The sequence below is a fragment of the Coregonus clupeaformis genome, chromosome 27 (assembly GCF_020615455.1).
Source record: "Coregonus clupeaformis isolate EN_2021a chromosome 27, ASM2061545v1, whole genome shotgun sequence".
Taxonomy (NCBI): domain Eukaryota; kingdom Metazoa; phylum Chordata; class Actinopteri; order Salmoniformes; family Salmonidae; genus Coregonus; species Coregonus clupeaformis.
This window is the reverse complement of record NC_059218.1, coordinates 20,385,189-20,408,526: the sequence shown is the minus strand read 5'-3', so window position 1 is coordinate 20,408,526 and position 23,338 is coordinate 20,385,189. Positions and strand designations below refer to the sequence as shown.

The 23,338-nt window shown below is 45.4% G+C and overlaps 1 protein-coding gene across 1 annotated transcript in view; it reads right to left on the bottom strand.

Annotated features, from left to right (window-relative positions):
- The window catches only part of LOC121541145 (neural proliferation differentiation and control protein 1), a 40,211-nt gene that overhangs the window by 13,925 nt on the left and 2,948 nt on the right, over positions 1-23,338 (bottom strand). Inside the window, exon 2 of the mRNA XM_041850121.2 lies at positions 6,322-6,471. Within this exon, the coding sequence (XP_041706055.1) occupies positions 6,322-6,471 (150 nt within the window). The remainder of the gene's footprint in view (positions 1-6,321; positions 6,472-23,338) is intronic.

Sequence of the window (23,338 nt, the reverse complement as noted above, 5' to 3'; positions counted from 1 at the left end):
ATACTAACATGACATTCAATAACATGCCTGATTCCTAATAACTCGTCAACAGCTCTCATCAGGCTCTGTTAGGTTAGCCCTCTGTGCGTCATCCCTCCCCGCTCCCCATCTCTCCTCATCTCTAGGGTCTCCCTGTTCCCAATGTCCTAACTTATTATTAGCCTATAGGTCTATGGAGGGGTCAGCCTGACCACAGCTTTAGATGCTGTTGATGACCAAGGTGGAATTACCTACACTACCGTTCAAAAGTTTGGGGTCACTTAGAAATGTCCTTGTGTTCCATGAAAACATACATGAAATGAGTTTGAATAGGAAATATAGCAAAATGAATAGGAAATGTAGTCATTGACAAGGTTAGAAATAATGATTTTTAATTTGAAATAATAATTGTGTCCTTCAAACTTTGCTTTCGTTAAAGAATCCTCCATTTGCAGCAATTACAGCCTTGCAGACCTTTGGCATTCTAGTTGTCAATTTGTTGAGGTAATCTGAAGAGATTTCACCCCATGCTTCCTGAAGCACCTCCCACAAGTTGGATTGGCTTGATGGGCACTTCTTACGTACCATACGGTCAAGCTGCTCCCACAACAGCTCAATAGGGTTGAGATCCGGTGACTGTGCTGGCCACTCCATTATAGACAGAATACCAGCTGACTGCTTCTTCCCTAAATAGTTATTGCATAGTTTGGAGCTGTGCTTTGGGTCATTGTCCTGTTGTAGGAGGATATTGACTCCAATCAAGCACCGTCCACAGGGTATGGCATGGCGTTGCAAAATGGAGTGATAGCCTTCCTTCTTCAAGATCCCTTTTACCCTGTACAAATCTCCCACTTTACCACCACCAAAGCACCCCCAGACCATCACATTGCCTCCACCATGCTTGACAGATGGCATCAAGCACTCCTCCAGCATCTTTTCATTTGGTCTGCGTCTTACAAATGTTCTTCTTTGTGATCCGAACACCTCAAACTTCGATTTGTCTGTCCATAACACTTTTTTCCAATTTTCCTCTGTCCAGTGTCTGTGTTCTTTTGCCCATCTTAATCTTTTCTTTTTATTGGCCAGTCTGAGATATGGCTTTTTCTTTGCAACTCTGCCTAGAAGGTCAGCATCCCGGAGCCGCCTCTTCACTGTTGACGTTGAGACTGGTGTTTTGCGGGTCCTATTTAAAGAAGCTGCCAGTTGAGGACCTGTGAGGCACCTGTTTCTCAAACTAGACACTCTAATGTATTTGTCCTCTTGCTCAGTTGTGCACCGGGGCCTCCCACTCCTCTTTCTATTCTGGTTAGAGCCAGTTTGCGCTGTTCTGTGAAGGGAGTAGTACACAGCGTTGTACGAGATCTTCAGTTTCTTGGCAATTTCTTGCATGGAATAGCCTTCATTTCTCAGAACAAGAATAGACTGACGAGTTTCAGAAGAAAGTTCTTTGTTTCTGGCCATTTTGATCCTGTAATCGAACCCACAATTGCTGATGCTCCAGATACTCAATTAGTCTCAAGAAGGACAGTTTTATTGCTTCTTTAATCAGCACAACAGTTTTCAGCTGTGCTAACATAATTGCAAAAGGGTTTTCTAATGATCAATTAGCCTTTTAAAATGATAAACTTGGATTAGCAAACACAACGTGCCATTGGAACACAGGACTGATGGTTGCTGATAATGGGCCTCTGTATGCCTATGTAGATATTCCATAAAAAATCAGCCGTTTCCAGCTACAATAGCCATTTACAACATTAACAATGTCTACACTGTTTTTCTGATGAATTTGATGTTATTTTAATGGACAAAAAAATTGCTTTTCTTTCGAAAATAAGGAAATTTCTAAGTGACCCCAAACTTTGGAACGGTAGTGTAGATGGACGGGAAGTGACGCAGTCAATACACATACAGTCACACACACACACACACACACACACACACACACACACACACACACACACACACACACATATATATATACACATTCCCTGTTTCTGGGTACAGCTCTGCCATCAGTACATATTGTGTATATATATCCAGTTCTCCGGACTGTTTGTCAGCCTTATTACCAGACAAAGCCCAGGCTCCAAGGCAAGGAGTGTTTACCTATGGGAGTGTACGCCTTGATGTCAAACACAGGCTTGTCCTACACACACAAAGAGTACTGTTCACTAACTGTACTCACCTAGCTACTGGAAGTTACCTACCCTCTCATCTCTGCTCCTCAGGCCATCATGGCGCCCACTGTAAAACCAATGAATAACAGTACTACTCTTCCCTTTCTGAGAGTATACATATTGTACCTACCAACATACAAAGCATGGCACCTACACTCACATATCTGTGTATCAGTGTGTGTGTGTGTGTGCTTGTGAAAAAGAAAACAAGACGAAGTATGCTTATGTATGAGTGTGTGTTTGTGTAAATGTGTGTATTACATGTTGCTGTGGAGTGTGTTTGTGTAAATGTGTGTATTACATGTTGCTGTGGAGTGTGTTTGTGTAAATGTGTGTATTACATGTTGCTGTGGAGTGTGTTTGTGTAAATGTGTGTATTACATGTTGCTGTGGAGTGTGTTTGTGCAAATGTGTGTATTACATGTTGCTGTGGAGTGTGTTTGCTTCCTCTTTTCATCCTGCTGCTCTCTCATGCATAGTCTAAGACATCCGGGCTGCCAGATTGAATAATGTATCAGTTTCTACTTCTCTAGGTCCCAAGTAAGCCCATCTCTGGTCCCACTGTGTCTGGATGGGTTTATCTCTCCGTGTACAACACGCATGTCTATATCCGTACTGGAAAAAACATCCATAACCTGCCTCAATGGATATGTCCTATGGAAATAAGACATAAAATGATGCTAAAAATAAGAACAAATATGTTTAGCACGTAAAAGGTAAGGCTTTGATTTGGAGTAAATCTCCATTGAAGTACACCTAATCCTGTACATAGGCGCTGTTACGATGAGCTAGGTTGCCTACACCTACAGGGTCAGTCTGTTCGAGCCGGCCCTCACCCTCTCAGGATTATGTAAGAGGCTTAACCTAGCTCAGTGGTCTGTAGCACTCACAACACACCATACCTCAACACCACACCACCACAGCACCACAACACCACACCACAGCACCACACCACAGCACCACACCACAGCACCACACCAACACACAACAACCCGAAGGCCAACCTGGCCCTCACACTACATACACACAGAGAGAGAGAGAGAGTGTGACAGAGAGAGAGGGAGAGAGATGGAAGGGAGAGATAGGGGGACAGAGGGAGAGGGAGAGAGAGAGAGAGATGGAGGAGAGAGAGATACATGCAGTACTCTGGGTGATTAAAGGCGGTGGTCATGTGCGGGGGTTGCATGTGTCTGCCCAGCTAACAATTCTAGGGAGAGAGAACGTTTTTGTAATGTTACCCGCAATGTTCCTCTAATGTTTGAGTGTCCAGTTTACCGTTAGTTAGGGGACATTCTATCTATGTTAGCAGGAACCTTCTGAGAACCTTTTTTGCATGTTTTAGCATTAGAGTTAGGAGAACATTCCCTTCATGTCAAACAGAACATACCCAGAACGTGGTTACCATGTTCTCAGATTATACAATATTAATGTTCTAGACATGTTTCATTGGAACGTTGCAAGAACCCTTGTGTCCAATTTCACGATGGTTGGAAAAATATTCCATCAATGTCCCACCAAACATATACAGAACATGGTTGCCATGTTTTTAGAACATAAGGTATTAATGTTCTAGACAAGTTTCATGAGAACATTGCAAGAACATTCATGCATCCAGTTTTCTGTGGGAAAGGATAATATTCCATCAACGTCCCACTAAACATACACAGAATATGGTTGCCATGTTCTTAGAACATAAGACATTAATGTTATTGACACATTTCATGGGAATGTTGCAAGAACATTTCTGTGAATCAGTTGTCAGAACGTTGCTGATGGTCCCAAAGAAACGTTCTCCACAACGTTGCAGAGCCAATCAAGGCCCTGATCCCTGGTTAGGGATACTCAAACACACAGTTTTACAATTTACATATTTGACACACTTTGATGTGCATGATTACATTGTGTATGTTAATTTATACAGTAATTATTATTCAACAGTCCTCATCTGGGATTTGAACTCAAAACCTCTTGGTTCACGGTACGCCTATCTTCCTGCTACGGCACCATGTCTGTGTCATGTATCGGTTAATCTGACTATTGTCATCATTGATTTGATTGACTTCTTTCAGCAATTTAAGGGCTTTCAGTATAGTTCACTAATGTTGGTGGGGCATGTTAACCTGTTTTAATAATACTTCTGAATCACTATGATCAATAAAAGTTCCTACAGATTCCCATCTTTCAATGAGAAACTCATTTTAATTAGATAGGTGTTTTGTAATCTCTGCCAAATAATGACATTTACATATACTGCTAAGAATGTGAGAATAGGGTGATTCCCCTATCGAGTCTAGAACCCAGGCCGCCAGCACCAATGATGAACGCCCTAACCACTGTCCCAATAAGGAATATCTCTAGAGGATGTGCTTATTGGGCCCGTATAATTAGGCCCTGTCCAGAATAAACCCTAACCCCTCCTCCCTAGGCACTTATAGATCTGAAACAACTTGATAGTTGAAAGCTATAGGGTGAATGCACTTTGAAGTCAATCTCAGCTCTGTTAAAAGTACACTCAAAAATGTTTTTGTTTTGATCATAGTGATTCAGGAGTATCATTAAAACAGGTTAACATGTCCCACTATACAGAAGCTATACAGAAAAATTGCTGAAATAAGTAAATAAAACCAATGATGAGAATAGTCAGATTAACTCATATTTGACACAGACATGGAGGTGTAGCAGGAAGATCGGAGTACCGTGAACCAAGAGGTTGTGAGTTCAAATCATAGGTGAGGAACATGAATAATAATTGCTGTATAAATCAACATGCACAATGTAATCACCTATATCAAAGTGAGTCAAATATGTAAATTAAAAGCACTGTGTGTGTGAGTATCCCTAACCTTGCCAACAGACAAAGAGCTATGAATGTATCAGTGGTTCACCGATCAGGGCCTTGATTGGCTCGGCAACAGTGATTTTGGGGGGACCATCAGGCAACGTCCTGACAACTGATACACAGAAATATTCCTGCTATGTTCCCATCAAACATGTCTAGAACATCTTATGTTCTGAAAACATGGCAACCATGTTCTGTGTATGTTTGGTGGGATGTTGATGGAATATTCTCTTAACCCACAGAAAACTGGACACATGAATGTTTTTGCAACGTTCCCATGGAACATATCTAGAACATTAATATCTTATGTTCTGAGAACATGCCAACCATGCCAACCGTTCTGTGTAAGTTCTATTTGACATTAAGGGAATGGTCTCTTGGAACATTCCTACGAAAACATTAATGACCTAATGAGACTTAAGAGAACATTCTCTAAAGTTGTGGGAATGTTTGTTGTTAGCTGGGTGTGGACAGCGGGGGGGGACTATAGCACACATAGAGAGGGAGAGATAAGGCCAGATCGATGCAGAGTGAAAGAGAGAGGGATGGAGAGATCAAGGGAGAGAGAGGAATGAGAGATCGATAGGGAGAAAGGGGAGAGGAATGGATAGGAAGGGCAAAAGAGTAAAGGAAAGAGGAGCATTGAATGAGAGGAAGAAGCAGATTGAGAGAGAATGTGGTAAGCAAGGAGGGGGCTGAGAGAGCGAGGAAGGAGGAGGAGAAAGAGGAGGAGTGAGGGTTTCCTGTCTTTTTCTCTGCGGCCAGTGGTGTACACAGTCTGTGTCACTGTGTGGCTCACTATACCCACTCTTAAAGCAGTTACTCATGGCTGCAACGCGAACAAAGGCGCACACACACACACACACACACACTGCAGGGCTTCCGATTAAACAGCAGCATCTCTGCATTAGCTCATTAACCACTTAGTTTGACTGTGTTTGACCAAAGCCCCTTAGCCATGTCTGGATGCTTAGAGATCTGTCGCTTGACACAGGCTTGTGTCCCAAATGGCACCCTATTCCCTACATAGTGCACTACATAGGGCTGTGGTCAAAAGTAGTGCATTATGTAGGGAAAAGGGTGCCATTTGGGATGCAACCACAACCAGGGCAGGGAAGATGATTGATGTCCATTGCACATAGAAAAATACCCTGTGCAGAACTCTCCTTTTTAAACTTGAATCCCTATCTGTTGAAGTAGCTTCATCAAATACATTCAATAACATCTGTCATAAATGAACCAAATCACCTTGATTATAATGGAGATTGCGGGGCCATTTGTGTGTGCATAATGTGTGTGGACTGTGTAATGGCCAGACCTACATACCATAGTGATGGCGCCTCTTCCTTGCCACACACAATCCTTCCTCGTTCTCGTCCAATGGATTGAGACATGGACCGCAGTAGGATGTGCCAGGTTTGCAGAAGTGCCGCCCCGCGCGGGCACAGTCTATGTGGTCCGGACACTTATCCCCAGCTAAATGGAAAGAGAGAGGGCAGAAAAAGAGACATACGTTAGACGACACACTCTATTGCTCACATCCTCTGACAGCATATACTGAATCATGGTTTTCATGATTCGTATGGAGTGTGCGTGAGACATTATCCCCCAGGTGCCATGACAAAAGAGGCTGCTTGGAGATAACAAGACGACATGTAGACGCACCAGTCAGTGGCAGACTTACTTTTACTATGTACACTGATCAAAAAAATATAAACCAACATGTAAAGCGTTGGTCCCATGTTTCATGAGCTGAAATAAAAGATCCCAGATATTTTCCACATCCACAAAAAGCTTACTTCTTTCAAGTTTTGTGCACAAATTTGTTTACATTCCTGTTAGTGACCATTTCTCCTTTGCCAACATAATCCATCCACCTGACAGGTGTGGCATATCAAGAAGCTGATTAAACAGCATGATCATTACACTGGTGCATCTTGTGCTGGGGACAATAAAAGGCCACTCTAAAATGTGCAGTTTTGTCACACAACACAATGCCACAGATGTCTCAGGTTTTGAGAGAGCGTGCAATTGGCATGATTGCAGGAATGTCCACCAGAGCTGTTGTTCATTTCTTTACCATAAGCAGCCTCGTCCAACCTGCCTGAGAACCGCAGACCATGTGTATGGCGTCGTGTGGGCGAGTGGTTTGCTGATGTCAACGTCACAGAAGGCTGCTGATGGGAGAAGGACTCATAATAACGGCCAGAACGGAGCAAATGGAATGGCATCAAAAACCTGGAAACCATGTGTTTGATGTATTTTATACCATTCCACCTATTCCGCTCCAGCCAATACCACAAGCCAGTCCTCCCCAATTAAGGTGCCACCAACCTCCTGTGGTCAACGTTGTGAAAATAATGCCCCATGGTGGCGGTGGGGTTATGGTATGGGCAGGCATAAGCTATGGACATCGAACACAATTGCATTTTATTGATGGCAATTTGAATGCACAGAGATACCGTGACGAGATCCTGAGGTCCATTGTCGTGCCATTCATCTGCCGCCATCACCTCATGTTTCAGCATGATAATGAACTGCCCCATGTAGCAAGGATCTGTACACAATTCCTGGAAGCAGAAAATGTCCCAGTTCTTCCATGGCCTGCATACTCACCAGACATGTCACCCATTGAGCATGTTTGGGATGCTCTGGATCGACGTGTACGACAGCGTGTTCCAGTTCCCACCAATATCTAGAAGCTTCGCACAGCCATTGATGAGGAGTGGGACAACATTCCACAGACCACAATCAACAGCCTTATCAACTATGCGAAGGAGATGTGTCACGCTGCATGAGGCAAATGGTGGTCACACCAGATACTGTCTGGTTTTCTGATCCACGCCCCTACTTTTTTAAAAAGGTATCTGTGACCAACAGATGCATATCTATATTCCCAGTCATGTGAAATCCATAGTTTAGGGCCTGATGAATTTATTTCAATTGACTGATTTCCTTATATGAACTGTAACTTGTTGCATGTTGCGTTTATATTTTTGGTCAGTATACAATTTACAGGGATTTCTAATAGCAAAAAACTACTTACTGAGCGTGCTGTTGTTTCCATTGCCTCTGCACATTGAAAAAGCAGTCTTTCAAACCAGCATTGTCATCTATCAAAATCAATGTAGGAATATACAACTGCACCTTCAAGGCCTAGATCGTGAAGTTCTGCTGACGTCAGAATTATACAGTATGACAGGTTGAATGACAGCCTGAGTGATTGAGTGATTCTCCAATCTGTGACAGACACACACACACACAAAACACACACACACACACACACACACACACACACACACACACACACACACACTGAGAAAGTGGGTCACCAGGTGTGTTTTGTTGCCGAGGCACACTAGGCTCTTTGCAGGAGGAATAATAATGGACTTAGCAGCCTATCAGGGCTTAAAGAGGCAGAGTGGTACAGTAAGCATGGGCAGGTAGGAGGGCATAGTACAGAAGGAGGGTATTCATAGAAACTCATGCCCCCTAGGCTGCTGCAGAGCTACAGCATTTGTTGCTATAACGACCTCCATGGCAACCGGAGGCTGTAGCAGAACTACACGGTGGATGGATTATCTTGGTAAAGGAGAAATGCTCACTAATAGGGATGTAAAAAAAAAATTGCACAGAATTTGAGAGAAATAAGCTTTTTGTGTGTATGTAACAGTTCTGGGATCTTTTATTCAAGCTCGTGAAACATGGGAACCAACACTTTACATGTAGCGTTTATATTTTTGTTCAGTTTAAGACAGACATAAACAGACTCTGTCAGGAACTGATGTGGATTTGGTGTGAGAGTCAGGCGCAGGACACAGAGGCTTAGTCCAACAGACTTTACTAGTCATCAAGTGATCAAATACAAAACACGGGCCTCGAAACAAACAGAGGCGAGCGATTACGCAAACAAAATAAACAGAGCAGAAACACGCAGCTCCTACCGACAGGCGGACAATAACACACAACACAAGACTAACCAAACGAGAAACTTATAGGAGACATAATCAACCAAACAGGAAACAGGTGTACACAATCAGACAAAACCAAACAGACATCGAAAACATCAAACGGTGATAGCTAGTACTCCGGGGACGACGACCGCCGAAACCTGCCCGAACAAGGAGGAGGAGCAGCCTCGGCCGAAACCGTGACAGTCTCTCTCTCTCTCTCTCTCTCTCCCTCTCTCTCTCTCTCTCTCTCTCTCTCTCTCTCTCTCTCTCTCTCTCTCTCTCTCTCTCTCTCTCTCTCTCTCTCTCTCTCTCTCTCTCATTGATCCTGTTGCCTGTATGGGATGTGTGTCTGAGTGATGCAAGTGTCATCTGAAAGGTTGGATGTGTATGTTTGAGAGTATGATCATGCTTGTGTATGCATGTTAGTATGTGTGCATGTGCCTGTGTCACAAGACCAATTCAGAACATAGGGCTAGGTACTCGTGATAAACCAAGGTGATACCATTTGGTATCATACAAAAAAGGACCACACACAGAATGACAATAGACAATCACACACATTTCCTCACCCTCTTCTGGTATTCTGGCATTGTCTCAAAATTATAAAGTCTCTGAAATGTATTCTTTATTGTTTCGATAATGAAAGGTAACCTAGCAATGTTGTCTCCCCTGCTCTCACCGATCCTGCCAAATTACTCAGTATCACAATAGCCTTTGGATGCACATGTGCAAGCCTCCTCCATCCCTCCATCCTGGATTAAATTAATATTATCCTCCTCCCTCCCTCTCTTTGTCATCTCTCGTATTTTGGCCTGGCATGTGCCACTCTCCCTAATGTTCCTCTCCTCTGATCCTTCCACATCTCATCTATCAAACTCCCTATTGTAGAAGATCATGTCTAGGTGGTGTGTATGTGAGATGATGTCTGTATGTGATAGAATTTGAGTGTATGTAAATTCCCTCATGGGAAAAAGAGAGAGAAAGATAAATATATTCTGTATATCTGCTCATATGATCGTATTAGTCTGGATTTGTATATGATGGTGTGTGTGTGTGTGCACGTGCGGGTGAGAGAGTCTGAGTATGTGTTTATGTCAGTGTGTATGTGTGTATAAATCGGATTATTAAGTGTGTGTGTATGAAAGAATTGGTGTCTTCTCTCAAGGAGTGCCCTACTGAGCCGCCCACCTCCAGCCTGTCTGTCAGCCCTTCTCAGTGTCCTGTCCTGAAGGCTACAGCTCGCCAGTTGTCCTGCCCACTGCAGGAAGCCAGTCTGTCACAGTGGAGCCACCTACATGTTGATCCTCATAACTCAATACACTGCAGGAGGCCACGTATCCTGCCCTTTGAAGTATTTTAATCCCTCCTTCCCTCCATTTATCTCTATTTGTCCACCTCTCCATCCATGGTTCCTTTCATCAAACTGTGGCAGATAATTTGTCTTCTCAGACTCTTTGATCAAACAAATCTATAGATCAAGGAAGAGCAGAGCACCAAGATGACCCAGATAAGGTGTCACACAATGGCACCTGGATCAGTGTAACACAATAGGACCCGGATCATGGCACAACAATGCAGTGCGTCTTTAGACAAGGAACTATTTCCTTGATCAAATGACACACCCATTACTCTCTACTGCTCCATGTCTCCTCTTTCTGTCTGGCTTGGTTTAGGTCATTATGGTTAGCAAATCATAGTTTTACTTAGAATAGATATGGTACCAAATAAATATACAGTGAGCTCCAAAAGTATTGGGACACAGAATTATAATTTTTTTGTCTCTACTCCAGAACTTTGAAATGATACAATGACTATGAAGATAACGTGCAGACTGTCAGCTTTAATTTGAGGGTATTTGTGTGTCTGTAACTTTCTCACTCATCATTATTCACGATTCATTCAGGAATTCATCCATAATCATGGTAGCATCCATATTAATGTAGAAGTGTTTAGAAACATTTTCTATTATTATTTACAATAAAAGTGACTCCAAAATGACACAATACATTATTTACCATTGATTTCTATTGGGCACAAAATAATCTGAAAAGCAACCAAAACAAACAGCAAATGCATCCAAGTTTTTAGAGCTTGATGTAATCATTGTGTGCTAGGAATATAGGACCAAATACTAAACTTTTCACTACTTTAAGACACATATAAATGAATTTGTCCTAATACTAAAATGGGGGGGCTATGTACAAAAAGTGCTGTAATTTCTAAACGGTTCACCCGATATGGATGAAAATACCCCTCAAATTAAAGCTGACAGTCTGCACTTTAACTTCATAGTCATTGTATCATTTCAAATCCAAAGTGCTGGAGTACAGAGCCAAAACAACAAAACATGTGTCACTGTCCCAATACTTTGGAGCTCACTGTATCTAAATGCATTGTTCGAATCATATGATCTGTTCTGTCTCTGTACGTTCTGTGGCATAAGCATAGTTAGCCTATACTGCTGCATGTGGTTTTCCCATAATGTGGGAAGTTAATGTTGCACAGACAATTGCAGCCCCAGGGACTGTGATCTTTACGCTTAACACATATACACACACACAGGCATGCACAAGGGCACAAGGGCACGCAGGCATGCACAAGGGCACAAAGGCACGCAGGCATGCACAAGGGCACAAGGGCACGCAGGCATGCACAAGCATATACACGTGCACACACCCCACACACAGTCACGCCTCCAAGTGCATCTTCCCCAGCTGTGAATTATTCACTGTAATGGAGATAGTGAATTAAGAGATAAGTGCATGATCAGCCCAAGGTACTGCAGCATAAAGCAAATAAAGGAGAATAGTATGAATCATCACCCCTAAGGCACTTAATTGAACCTGCGACAGAAGAGGTAGTTGGAAAGAAAGAATGGTGAGAGAGAGAGAGGCTTTAAACAGCGCTCCAACCAAAATATTGCTACAGCATCAATATCAAAAGATGCTCATCATCACTATTAGACATCGCCCTACACACTTTCCCTTTTTAGTCCTCATTTTGTTGATGGCCACAAACACAATGTGATTACAGAAGGAGGGAATGTCAAGAAACAATAGGAGGTCACGTCACCTCACCATGCCTCCCACACCACTCACTCATGAAGATGCAAAATAAAAAAATGTGTTTCCCCTTAAACCACTCGAGTGTTGCTTTAGCAGTATTCTTAGGTCATGGTGTTCTCGGGGTGATGAGAAGTGTTGGGTTTGTGCCAGACAGCGTTTTCCTTGATGGCCAAAAAGCTCAATTTTAGTCTCATCTGACCAGAGTACCATATGTACTCTTTTAGTCTCCCACATGCCTTTTGGCGAACACCAAACGTATTTGCTTATTTTTTTCTTTAAGCAATGGCTTTTTTCTGGCCACTCTTCCATAAAGCCCAGCTCTGTGGAGTGTACGGCTTAAAGTGGTCCTATGGACAGATACTATGACTGTGATATGTTGTTGTCTCACCTAGCTACCGTAAAATGAACGCACTAACTGTAATTCGCTCTGGATTGGTGCCATTTCCCAGCTTTTCTCATGACTTCTGATCATGCCTCATTAAGTCAATAAAAAGTAAACACTGCCACGTCAGTGCCTTTTCCCATCTGTGGTACAATAGAATGCCATGGCACTGTTTGCTTCTCTGCCCTTCTTGGAACTGTTTATGATTGCACAGCCTGGCAGGCAGCAGATGGCTTGAATAGCCATTTTTCATGTCTTACATTGACTTTCTGGCGTTACATACAGTGCCTTGTAAAAGTATTCATCCCCCTTGGTGTTTGTTGCATTACAACCTGTAATTTCATGTCATGGACACACAAAATAGTCCAAATTGGTGAAGTGAAATGAAAAAAATAACTTGTTTCTAAAACATAAACATCGGAAAAGTGGTGCATGCATATGTATTCACCCCCTTTGCTATGAAGCCCCTAAATAAGATCTGGTGCAACCAATTACCTTCAGAAGTCACATAATTAGTTAAGTAAAGTCCACCTTTGTGCAATCTAAGTGTCACATGATCTGTCACATGATCTCAGTATATATACACCTGTTCTGAAAGGCTCTGAGTCTGCAACACCACTAAGCAAGGGGCACCACCAAGCAAGCGGCACCATGAAGACCAAGGAGCTCTCCAAACAGGTCAGGGACAAAGTTGTGGAGAAGTACAGATCAGGGTTGGGTTATAAAAAAATATCTGAAACTTTGAACATCCCACGGAGCACCATTAAATCCATTATAAAAAAATGGAAAGAATATGGCACCACAACAAACCTGCCAAGAGAGGGCCGCCCAACAAAACTCACGGACCAGGCAAGGAGGGCATTAATCAGAGGCAACAAAGATACCAAAGATAACCCTGAAGGAGCTGTAAAGCTCCACAGCGGAGATTGGAGTATCTGTCCATAGGACCACTTTAAGCCGTACACTCCACAGAGCTGGGCTTTATGGAAGAGTGGCCAGAAAAAAGCCATTGCTTAATAAGCAAACACGTTTGGTGTTCACCAAAAGGCATGTGGGAGACTCCCCAAACATATGGAAGAAGGTACTCTGGTCAGATGAGACTAAAATTGAGCTTTTTGGCAATCAAGGAAAACGCTATGTCTGGCGTAAACCCAACACCTCTCATCACCCTGAGAACACCATCCCCAGAGTGAAGCATGGTGGTGGCAGCATCATGCTGTGGGGATGTTTTTCATCGGCAGGGACTGGGAAACTGGTCAGAATTGAAGGAATGATGGATGGCGCTAAATACAGGGAAATTCTTGAGGGAAACCTGTTTCAGTCTTCCAGAGATTTGAGACTGGGACGGAGGTTCACCTTCCAACAGGACAATGACCCTAAGCATACTGCACTCGAGTTGTTTAAAGGGAAACATTTAAATGTCTTGGAATGGCCTAGTCAAAGCCCAGACCTCAATCCAATTGAGAATCTGTGGTATGACTTAAAGATTGCTGTACACCAGCAGAACCCATCCAACTTGAAGGAGCTGGGGCAGTTTTGCCTTGAAGAATGGGCAAAAATCCCAGTGGCTAGATGTGCCAAGCTTATAGAGACATACCCCAAGAGACTTGCAGCTGTAATTGCTGCAAAAGGTGGCTCTACAAAGTATTGACTTGGGGGGGTGAATAGTTATGCACACTCAAGTTTTCCGTTTTGTTGTCTTATTACTTGTTTGTTTCACAATAACAAATATTTTGCATCTTCAAAGTGGTAGGCATGTTGTGTAAATCAAATGATACAAACCCCCAAAAAATCAATTTTAATTCCAGGTTGTAAGGCAACAAAATAGGAAAAATGCCAAGGGGGGTGAATACTTTCGCAAGCCACTGTAGTTAGAGCTGGCCGTCTACACTCATCATATTAATGGAAGCCTGGACAATGTATCGTGGGATGGGTACCAAATGGCACCAGGGCCCACAGGGTTAAAAGTATAGTGCACTATAAAGGAAGTAGCGTGCAATTTGGATTGAAACCATGGTTAACTTTTTTTGTTTTTGTTTTTTTTGAGTGGAAAAAAGTCCCTATCAGACCAAGCTGTTCCTATTCTCAGGATACAGGTTCAGTCTGGTGATTCAACCATGACCCTGATACAGGTGAACAAATACCTTATCAGCGTTCAACACCATTGTGCCCTCCAAGCTCATCACTAAGCTAAAGACCCTGGGATTAAACACCTCCCTCTGCTACTGGACCCTGGACTTCGTGACAGGCCGACTCCACGTGGTGAGGGTAGTCAACAACACATCTGCCACGCTGACCCTCAACACTGGGGCCCCTCAGAGGTGAGTGCTTAGTCCCCTCCTGTACTCCCTGTTCACCCACCACTGTGTGGCCGTGCATGACTCCAACACCATCATTAAGTTTGCAGACGACACGACGGTGGTAGGCCTGATCACCGACGTCGATTAGACAGCCTATAGGGAGGAGGTCAGAGACCTGGCAATGCGGTGCCAGAACAACAAGCTCTAACTCAACTTCAGCAAGACAAAGGAGCTGATTGTGGACTACAGGAAATGGAGGGGCTGTTGTTGAGCAGGTCGGGAGCTTCAAGTTCCTCTGTGTCCACATCACTAAGGAACTATCATGGTCCACACACATCAACACAGTTCTGAAGAAGGCATGACAACGCCTCTTCTCCCTCATGAGGTTGAAAAGATTGGGCATGGGCCCTCAGATCCTCAAAACGTTCTACAGCTGCACCATTGAGAGCATCTTGACTGGCTGCATCACCGCTTGGTACGGCAACTGCTTGGCATCTGACCACAAGGCACTACAGAGGGTAGAGCGTACGGTATAGAGGTCCTGCCATCCAGGACCTCTATACCAGGCGGTGTCAAAGACTCCAGCCACCCATACACTGTTCTCTCTGCTACCACACGGCAAGCGGTACCGATGCACCAAATCTGGAACCAACAGGACCCTGAACAGCTTCTACCCCGAAGCTATAAGACTGCTAAATAGGTAGTTAAATAGTTAACCAATAGCTGCCCGGACTATCTACATTACCCCTTATCTATTTAAAAATGTTTACCCCCAATTTCGATCTTGTCTCATCGCTGCAACTGCCCAATGGGCTTGGGAGGCGAAGGTCGAGTCATGCGTCCTCCTAAAGACGACCTGCCAAACCGCACTTCTTAACACCCGCCCGCTTAACCCAGAAGCACCAATGTGTGGCAGGAAACACTGTTTAACTGACGACCGCTAGAGCGCGATGAGCCAAGTAAAGTCCCACCAGTCAAACCCTCCCCTAACCCAGATGATGCTGGGCCAATTGTGCGCCGCCCTATGGGACTCCCGATCACGGCCAGTTGTGATACAGCCAGGGATCAAACCCGGGTCTGTAGTGACGCCTCTAGCACTGTGATGCATTGCCTTAGACCGCTGTACCACTCAGGAGGCCCTGCACTAACTATTTTGACTCATCACATATGATGCTGTTACTGTTTATTATCTATCCCATTGCCTAGTCACTTTATTCCTACCTATATGTAAATATCTACCTCAATTACCTTGTACCACTGCACATCGACTCGATACTGGTACTCCGTGTATATAGCCAAGTTATTGTTACTCATTGTGTATTTATTCCTGGTGTTATTATTTTTATATTTATTCCTTGTGTTATTATTTTTCTACTATTTCATTTTTTTCTCTCTCTGCATTGTTGGGAAGCGCCTGTAAGCATTTCACTGTTAGTCTGTACATGTTGTTTACGAAGCATGTGACAGATACAATTTGATTTGATTTATCTTCAGTGAAAAAAGCCTGACAAGAGACTCTGTCGCAATAGCACTTTCTTGTTAAGTACTTCAAAACTGTCAGAGGCATAGATAGCCCTTGAGGCTCACACATCACTTTTACAGTGTAAGCAGATGCACTCACAGTCACACACAACCTCACAACTACACTGAACAAAAATATAAATGCAACATGCAACAATTTCAAAGATTTTACTGAGTTACAGTTCATTAGACTGTAAACTCTCCTTCCAGACTCACATTAAGAATCTCCAATCCAAAGTTAAATCTAGAATTGGCTTCCTATTTAGCAACAAAGCCTCCTTCACTCATGCTGCCAAACATGCCCTCGTAAAACTGACTATCCTACCGATCCTTGACTTCGGCGATGTCATTTACAAAATAGCCTCCAACACTAGCAAATTGGATGTAGTCTATCACAGTGCCATCCGTTTTGTAACCAAAGACCCATATACTACCCACCACTGTGACCTGTACGCTCTTGTTGGCTGGTCCTCACTACATATTCGTCACCAAACCCACTGGCTCCAGGCCAACTATAAATCACTGCTAGGCAAATCCCCGCCTTATCTTAGTTTATTGGTCACCATAGCAACATCCACCCGTAGTATGCACTCCAGCAGGTATATCTCACTGGTCATCCCCAAAGCCAACACCTCCTTTGGCCGCCATTCCTTCCAGTTCTCTACTGCCAATGACTGGAACGAATTGCAAAAATCTCTGAAGCTGGAGACTCTTATCTCCCTCACTAACTTTAAGCATCAGTTGTCTGTCACGCCCTGACTCAGGGGACGTTTATTTGTTGAGTCAGGGTGTGTATGTTCCGTGTGAGGTATGTTGTTTGTCTACCTTGGACTTCATGTTTCGTTTCATTTGTTGTTTTGTCGGTTGTTTATTCATATAAATAAACATGTATGCATATCACGCTCCGTCCCGTCTATAAACGATTGTGACAGAAGATCCCACCAAACGAGGACCAAGCAGCATGCCCAGGAAGAGCAAATAGCCATTTCACAGGTGGGTAAATTGTGGTCATGGGAAGAGATATTCGCGGGGAAAGGGCCATGGGCGAAGGTAAATACCTAGGCAGGAAAGGAACGACGGCAACACGGAAGCCGGCCGAGGAGGAGGCCCGAGAAGCAGCCCCAAGAAAAAAAATTTGGGGGGCTAAAGGGGTGGTCGGGGAGCGATAGAGAAGAGCCCCGACCACTGCACCCGGTTGGGTTTCGGATTGGGTCCCTATGACCTTGGGAAGAGGAGTGGGAACAGTATTACACTGAGGAGTCGGAGGATGACGACGACGACGAGTATCTGTTCCCTAACTCGTGGGGGCTCCCGGAGGAGTCCTCACGGGAAGAGGAATGCCGACGACGGAGACCCGAGAGGCAACCCCAAGGACATTTTTTGGGGGGCACACGGTGTGGACGACGAGGCAGCAGGAGGCAGCGACAGGGCGGATCTGCAGGTTAGGAGAGGAGGCCACCATGTTACGGGGGCTATTGGTTCAGAGGGAGCAGGAGTTATTCGGTCAGAGGGAGGAGCTACAGGAGGCTAAAAGGGAGAAGGAAGGTGTAGAGGCACGGCGAGAGGAGCTGATTAGGCAGCAGAAGGAGCGGGGGTTAATAAAGGAACCCAGTCCCGCTCCTCGCACCAAGCAAGTGGTGCGTGTCGCCAGTCCGGTCCGGCCCGTTCCTGCTACCCGCACTAAGCCAGTGGTGCGTGTTCCCAGTACGGCCCGACCCGTTCCTGCTTCCCGCACTAACACAGTGGTGCATGTTCCCAGTACGGTCCGGCCCGTTCCTGCTCCTTGCATCAAGCCAGTGGTGCGCGTCGCCAGCCCGGTCCAGCCTGTTCCTGCCCCTCGCACCAAGCCAGTGGTGCGCGTCGCCAGCCCGGTCCGGCCTGTTCCTGCCCCTCGCACCAAACCAGTGGTGCGCGTCGCCAGCCCGGTCCGGCCTGTTCCTGCCCCTCGCACCAAGCCAGTGGTGCGGCGTCGCCAGCCCGGTCCGGCCTGTTCCTGTCCCTTGCACCAAGCCAGTGGTGCGGCGTCGCAAGCCCGGTCCGGCCTGTTCCTGTCCCTCGCACCAAGCCAGTGGTGCGCGTCGCCAGCCCGGTCCGGCCTGTTCCTGTCCCTCGCACCAAGCCAGTGATTCGCGTCGCCAGCCCGGCCCGGCCTGTTCCTGCCCCTCGCACCAAGCCAGTGGTGCGCGTCGCCAGTCCCGGTCCGGCCTGTTCCTGTCCCTCGCAGCAAGCCAGTGGTGCGGCGTCGCCATCCCGGTCCGGCCTGTTCCTGCCCCTCGCACCAAACCAGTGGTGCGCGTCGCCAGCCCGGCCCGGCCTGTTCCTGCCCCTTGCACCAAGCCAGTGGTGCGCGTCGCCAGCCCGGTCCGGCCTGTTCCTGTGCCTCGCACCAAGCCAGTGGTGCGCGTCGCCAGCCCGGTCCGGCCTATTCCTGCCCCTCGCACCAAGCCAGTGGTGCGCGTCGCCAGCCCGGTACGGTCTGTTCCTGTCCCTCGCACCAAGTCAGTGGTGCGTGTGTCCAGTCCGGCACGGCCCGTGCCTGTCCCAATATATATATACAGTGGGGAGAACAAGTATTTGATACACTGCCGATTTTGCAGGTTTTCCTACTTACAAAGCATGTAGAGGTCTGTAATTTTTATCATAGGTACACTTCAACTGTGAGAGACGGAATCTAAAACAAAAATCCAGAAAATCACATTGTATGATTTTTAAGTAATTAATTAGCATTTTATTGCTTGACATAAGTATTTGATCACCTACCAACCAGTAAGAATTCCGTCTCTCACAGACCAGTATAATATTAATACTTATATTTTGGAGAAATTATTTGCCTTCTGTCGTCTGGTGGTCAAAGTAAGACTATCAAAACAGTCTGGATAACCTCTCTCTCTCTCTCTCTCTCTCTCTCTCTCTCTCTCTCTCTCTCTCTCTCTCTCTCTCTCTCTCTCTCTCTCTCTCTCTCTCTCTGACTTGGTGCGGGGAGCAGGAACGGGCCGAGCCGGGCTGACGAAGCGCACCACTGACTTGGTGCGGGGAGCAGGAACGGGCCGAGCCGGGCTGACGAAGCGCAGTGCGGGGAGCAGGAACGGGCCGAGCCGGGCTGACGAAGCGCACCACTGACTTGGTGCGGGGAGCAGGAACGGGCCGAGCCGGGCTGACGAAGCGCACCACTGACTAGGTGCGGGGAGCAGGAACGGGCCGAGCCGGGCTGACGAAGCGCACCACTGACTTGGTGCGGGGAGCAGGAACGGGCCGAGCCGGGCTGACGGGCGCACCACTGACTTGGTGCGGGGAGCAGGAACAGACCCGGACCGTACTGGGGACACACACCACTGGTCCTACACCGGGATCTGGAACGGGCCGGACCGGACTGGTAACACACCCCAGTACCTCTCGCCGTGCCTCTACACCTTCCATCCCCTTTTCGACCAGTGGCCCCCGTAACCTGGCGGCCTCCTCTGCCAACCCGCTGGACCGCTCTATCGCGGCCTCCTGCTGCCCCGACGTCGTGAGCCCCCCAAAAAAATTTTTCTGGGGGTCTCTCCTCCCCGTGGGCCAGGCCTCTATAGTTCTCGCCCAACTCTCGCTCTTCTGCCTCCAACTCCCGCTATTCAGCTCCTCAATTGGCTTGACCCAGTCGAAGCTCTTCCTCCATTGTTCCCAAGTCCACTCTCTCTGCTCTTCACTCGGCTTGACCCAGTCGAGGCTGCCACGGAGATCTGCTAGGGATTTCCCTGGCGATGGCTCCTCGACTCGCTGCTTGGTCCAGTTGTGGTGGGATTTTCTGTCACGATCGTCGAACAGAGATGAGGACCAAGGCGCAGCGTTGCAGGCAAACATACTCTTTATTAGAGACACGATCAAAAAACAACAAAACGAAAACGTGACAGTACACGGTCTAACACAACCGACTAGAAACAAAATCCCACAAACACGAATGAAAAACAGACTGTATAAATATGGCTCCCAATCAGAGACAGCCAGCAACACCTGACACTCGTTGCCTCTGATTGGGAGCCACTCTGGCCAACATAGAAATAGCACCCATAGAACCAAAACACATTGATCTACACACCCTGGCTCAACATAACAGCGTCCCCAGAGCCAGGGCGTGACAGCAACCAAGTATTAAAACTCACAATTTAATTTATGATTATGTTAGATTGTCCAATTACTTTTGAGCCCCTAAAATTGGGGGGCTATATATAAAAATGGTTGTAATTCTTACACGATTCATAAAATAATTTTGACAAAACCCTTAAATTAAAGATGAGTCTACAATTAAAGGACATCTTGATTGTTTCCTTTCAAATCCATTGTGGTGGCCTACAGAGCGAAAATGATGCAAATTGTGTCACTGTCCAAATACTTATGGACCTGACTGTAAATACTGAACAAAAATATTAACCCAACATGCAACAATTTCAAAGATTTTACTAAGTTACAGTTCATAGAAGGATATCAGTCAACTGAAATAAATTCATTAGGCCCTAATCTATGGATTTCACATGACTGGGCAGGGGTGCAGCCATGGGTAGGCCTGGGAGGGCTCCACCCACTGGGGAGCCAGGCCCAGCCAATCAGAATGAGTTTTTCCCCACAAAAGGGCTTTATTACAGACAGAAATACAGTATCTGGTGTGACCACCATTTGCCTCATGCAGCGCGACACATCTCCTTTGCATAGTTGGTCAGGCTGTTGATTGTGTCATGTGGAATGTTGTCCCACTGCTCTTCAATGGCTGTGCAAAGTTGCTTGATATTGGCGGGACCTGGAACACGCTGTCGTAAACGTCGATCATCCTGTGGTTGGCAGTTGCAGTAAGAAAATAACAAATATATGTTGTTGTTTCTTTACTTTTTTTTTGCTGCCTCTTGGGCCCCCCACGGGCCTGGGTCCAGGGGCTTCAGCCCCGTTAAGCCCCTGCATTAAGCTGGCCCTGCACAATCCATGTCTCAATTGTCTCGAGGCTTAAAAATCCTTCTTTAACCTGTCTCTTCCCCATCATCTACATTGTTTGAAGTGGATTTAACGGGTGACACCAATAAGGAATCATAGGTTTCACCTGGATTCACGTGGTCAGTCTAGGTCGTGGAAAAAGCAGGTGTTCCTAATGTTTTGTACACTCATTTTACATTTAAGTCATTTAGCAGACGCTCTTATCCAGAGCGACTTACAGTTGGAATTTTTACATGTTGGAGTAGAGCGTGTCAAGTGGAACAGCATGTGTGAATGAGATTTAAAGAGGGAATGTATGCTGCTGCTAATGTATGCCACTGCTAACTGGTCTACGCAGTTAGCAGTGGCAGTTCTTGCCTGGTTTAGATCTTATCTGTCGGAAAGGTATCACTTTGTTTCTGTGGATGTTTTTTTCCACAATTCGAAGGTAATTTCCGGTGTTCCTCAAGGTTCCGTTTTAGGACCTCTACTGTGCCAACCCTTGCTGTCTCTGCCTGCCTGGCTATCCACTCGTCACTGGGATTCTCTGCCTCTGACCCTATGACGGGGTCTGAGTCACTGGCTTGTAAAAACAATGGACAAAGTAATCGATGACGTAACTCCATTGTTTCCTATGTGAAGTCTCCGTGGCGCATTTGAAGATCGGGAAGTGTCATTTTAGCGTATCACCATCTTGCTTCTTGGAGGAGTTTTTGGAAACATTGCATGTGCAGTTTGAGCTGCTCTAGGAAGTGACGTTGCAGGCTAGCTCAGTGCTGCCCCCTCTCATTGAGTATCTCAAGTTGAAGGCCGACCGGGGTACTGCAGGCTGCAAATGATCCTTCTAACTTCTTCTGTGTGTGATTCTGAAAAATAATATATATAATATAGCTAAGGTGTTTGGTGCAGTATTTCCTAAGTAAAAAAGTAAGTTGCTGCTGGCTGCGCTCAGGACTGCTGTTTTTCAGTGCCCAAAATCACTAGCTAACTAAGTTCCATCTCTGTGTTTTTTCAATGAAGATAGCTAGTAGTAGCTAGCAGGCACATTGAGCAGGCAGGCCACGTTAGCTAAATCAGCTTATAAAGTCACTGGTGAGTGGCGACGTGTGTGCTTCAGTGCTGTTTCATTTTTTACAACTTTCTCACTATCTATTACCAGAGTGTGCATCTGACTGGCAGTGTTTCATAGGGAATCATGTTATAAAATAGGTCGCAGGGGGACACAAGAAACTCGCGAATGGATTTAGAATTTTAGAATATTGACAAGTGGCAGTTGGGATGCTAGTGTACATCATCTCAATTCTCATTTTGTCCATAACAGTGGCAGACTCAAGTGATCACTATCATAAAGGGGTTAGGGGCCAAGTGTACTTTCAACATAATATTGGGAGAAGTGTTGTCTTATGTAAACAAGTGCGAGGCGCTGCTTAATGGGCAGGTCTGTCTCACTGTCTGGAGGTTCTACTGCTACGATTAGATAGAACACAATCAGCACAGTTGTTTCTCGGCCAAGCACCGAGAGTTCTCCTAATTATCACCATCTACATGGGAGGTGTGAATTGCAGGATTTTACCATGTGCTCAGGTAGAACAATTAGCCTACCCATTAGCCCAAACAAAGAAAACCATGTTTCAAAGTTGATACATGTGCATCAGGTAGGCTATACTTATGTGGGTGAGTCAACTTATTTGAATGACATTATTTCATATGATTTAATACATGTTATTAACAAAGTGTGCTCCGTTTGAACAAAACACACTTTATTACAAGAAACAAAACTTTAATCATTTTGAGACTACAGGAAATAGGTTGACTGCTATGTTAAACAACTGCAATCATGGCTGCTTTGGTTGTCAACAGCCTTGTGGCTATTGTAGTCTTTTGACTGTAGAAAAACAGGAATCTCTGAAGTTGTCCCAGAACAGGCAAGCACACGAGGGAAGGGGCAACTGCGAATGCGCAATTAACCATATTAGCAAAGGAACACGGCCAGTATCCGGGGTGCTGCTTTTCAAACAGGTTTGTAATTATTTTAATTCAGTTTACTAAATTGTTTTTCAGGATTAGCTTTAGTTTTAGTTTCTGTTTTAGTTTACTATAATAACATTGGTGGGTTGAGTCACTGACATGATATTCCTGTCCGGTTTTGCGCCCCCTTGGGCTCGTGAGGTGGGGGAGATCTTC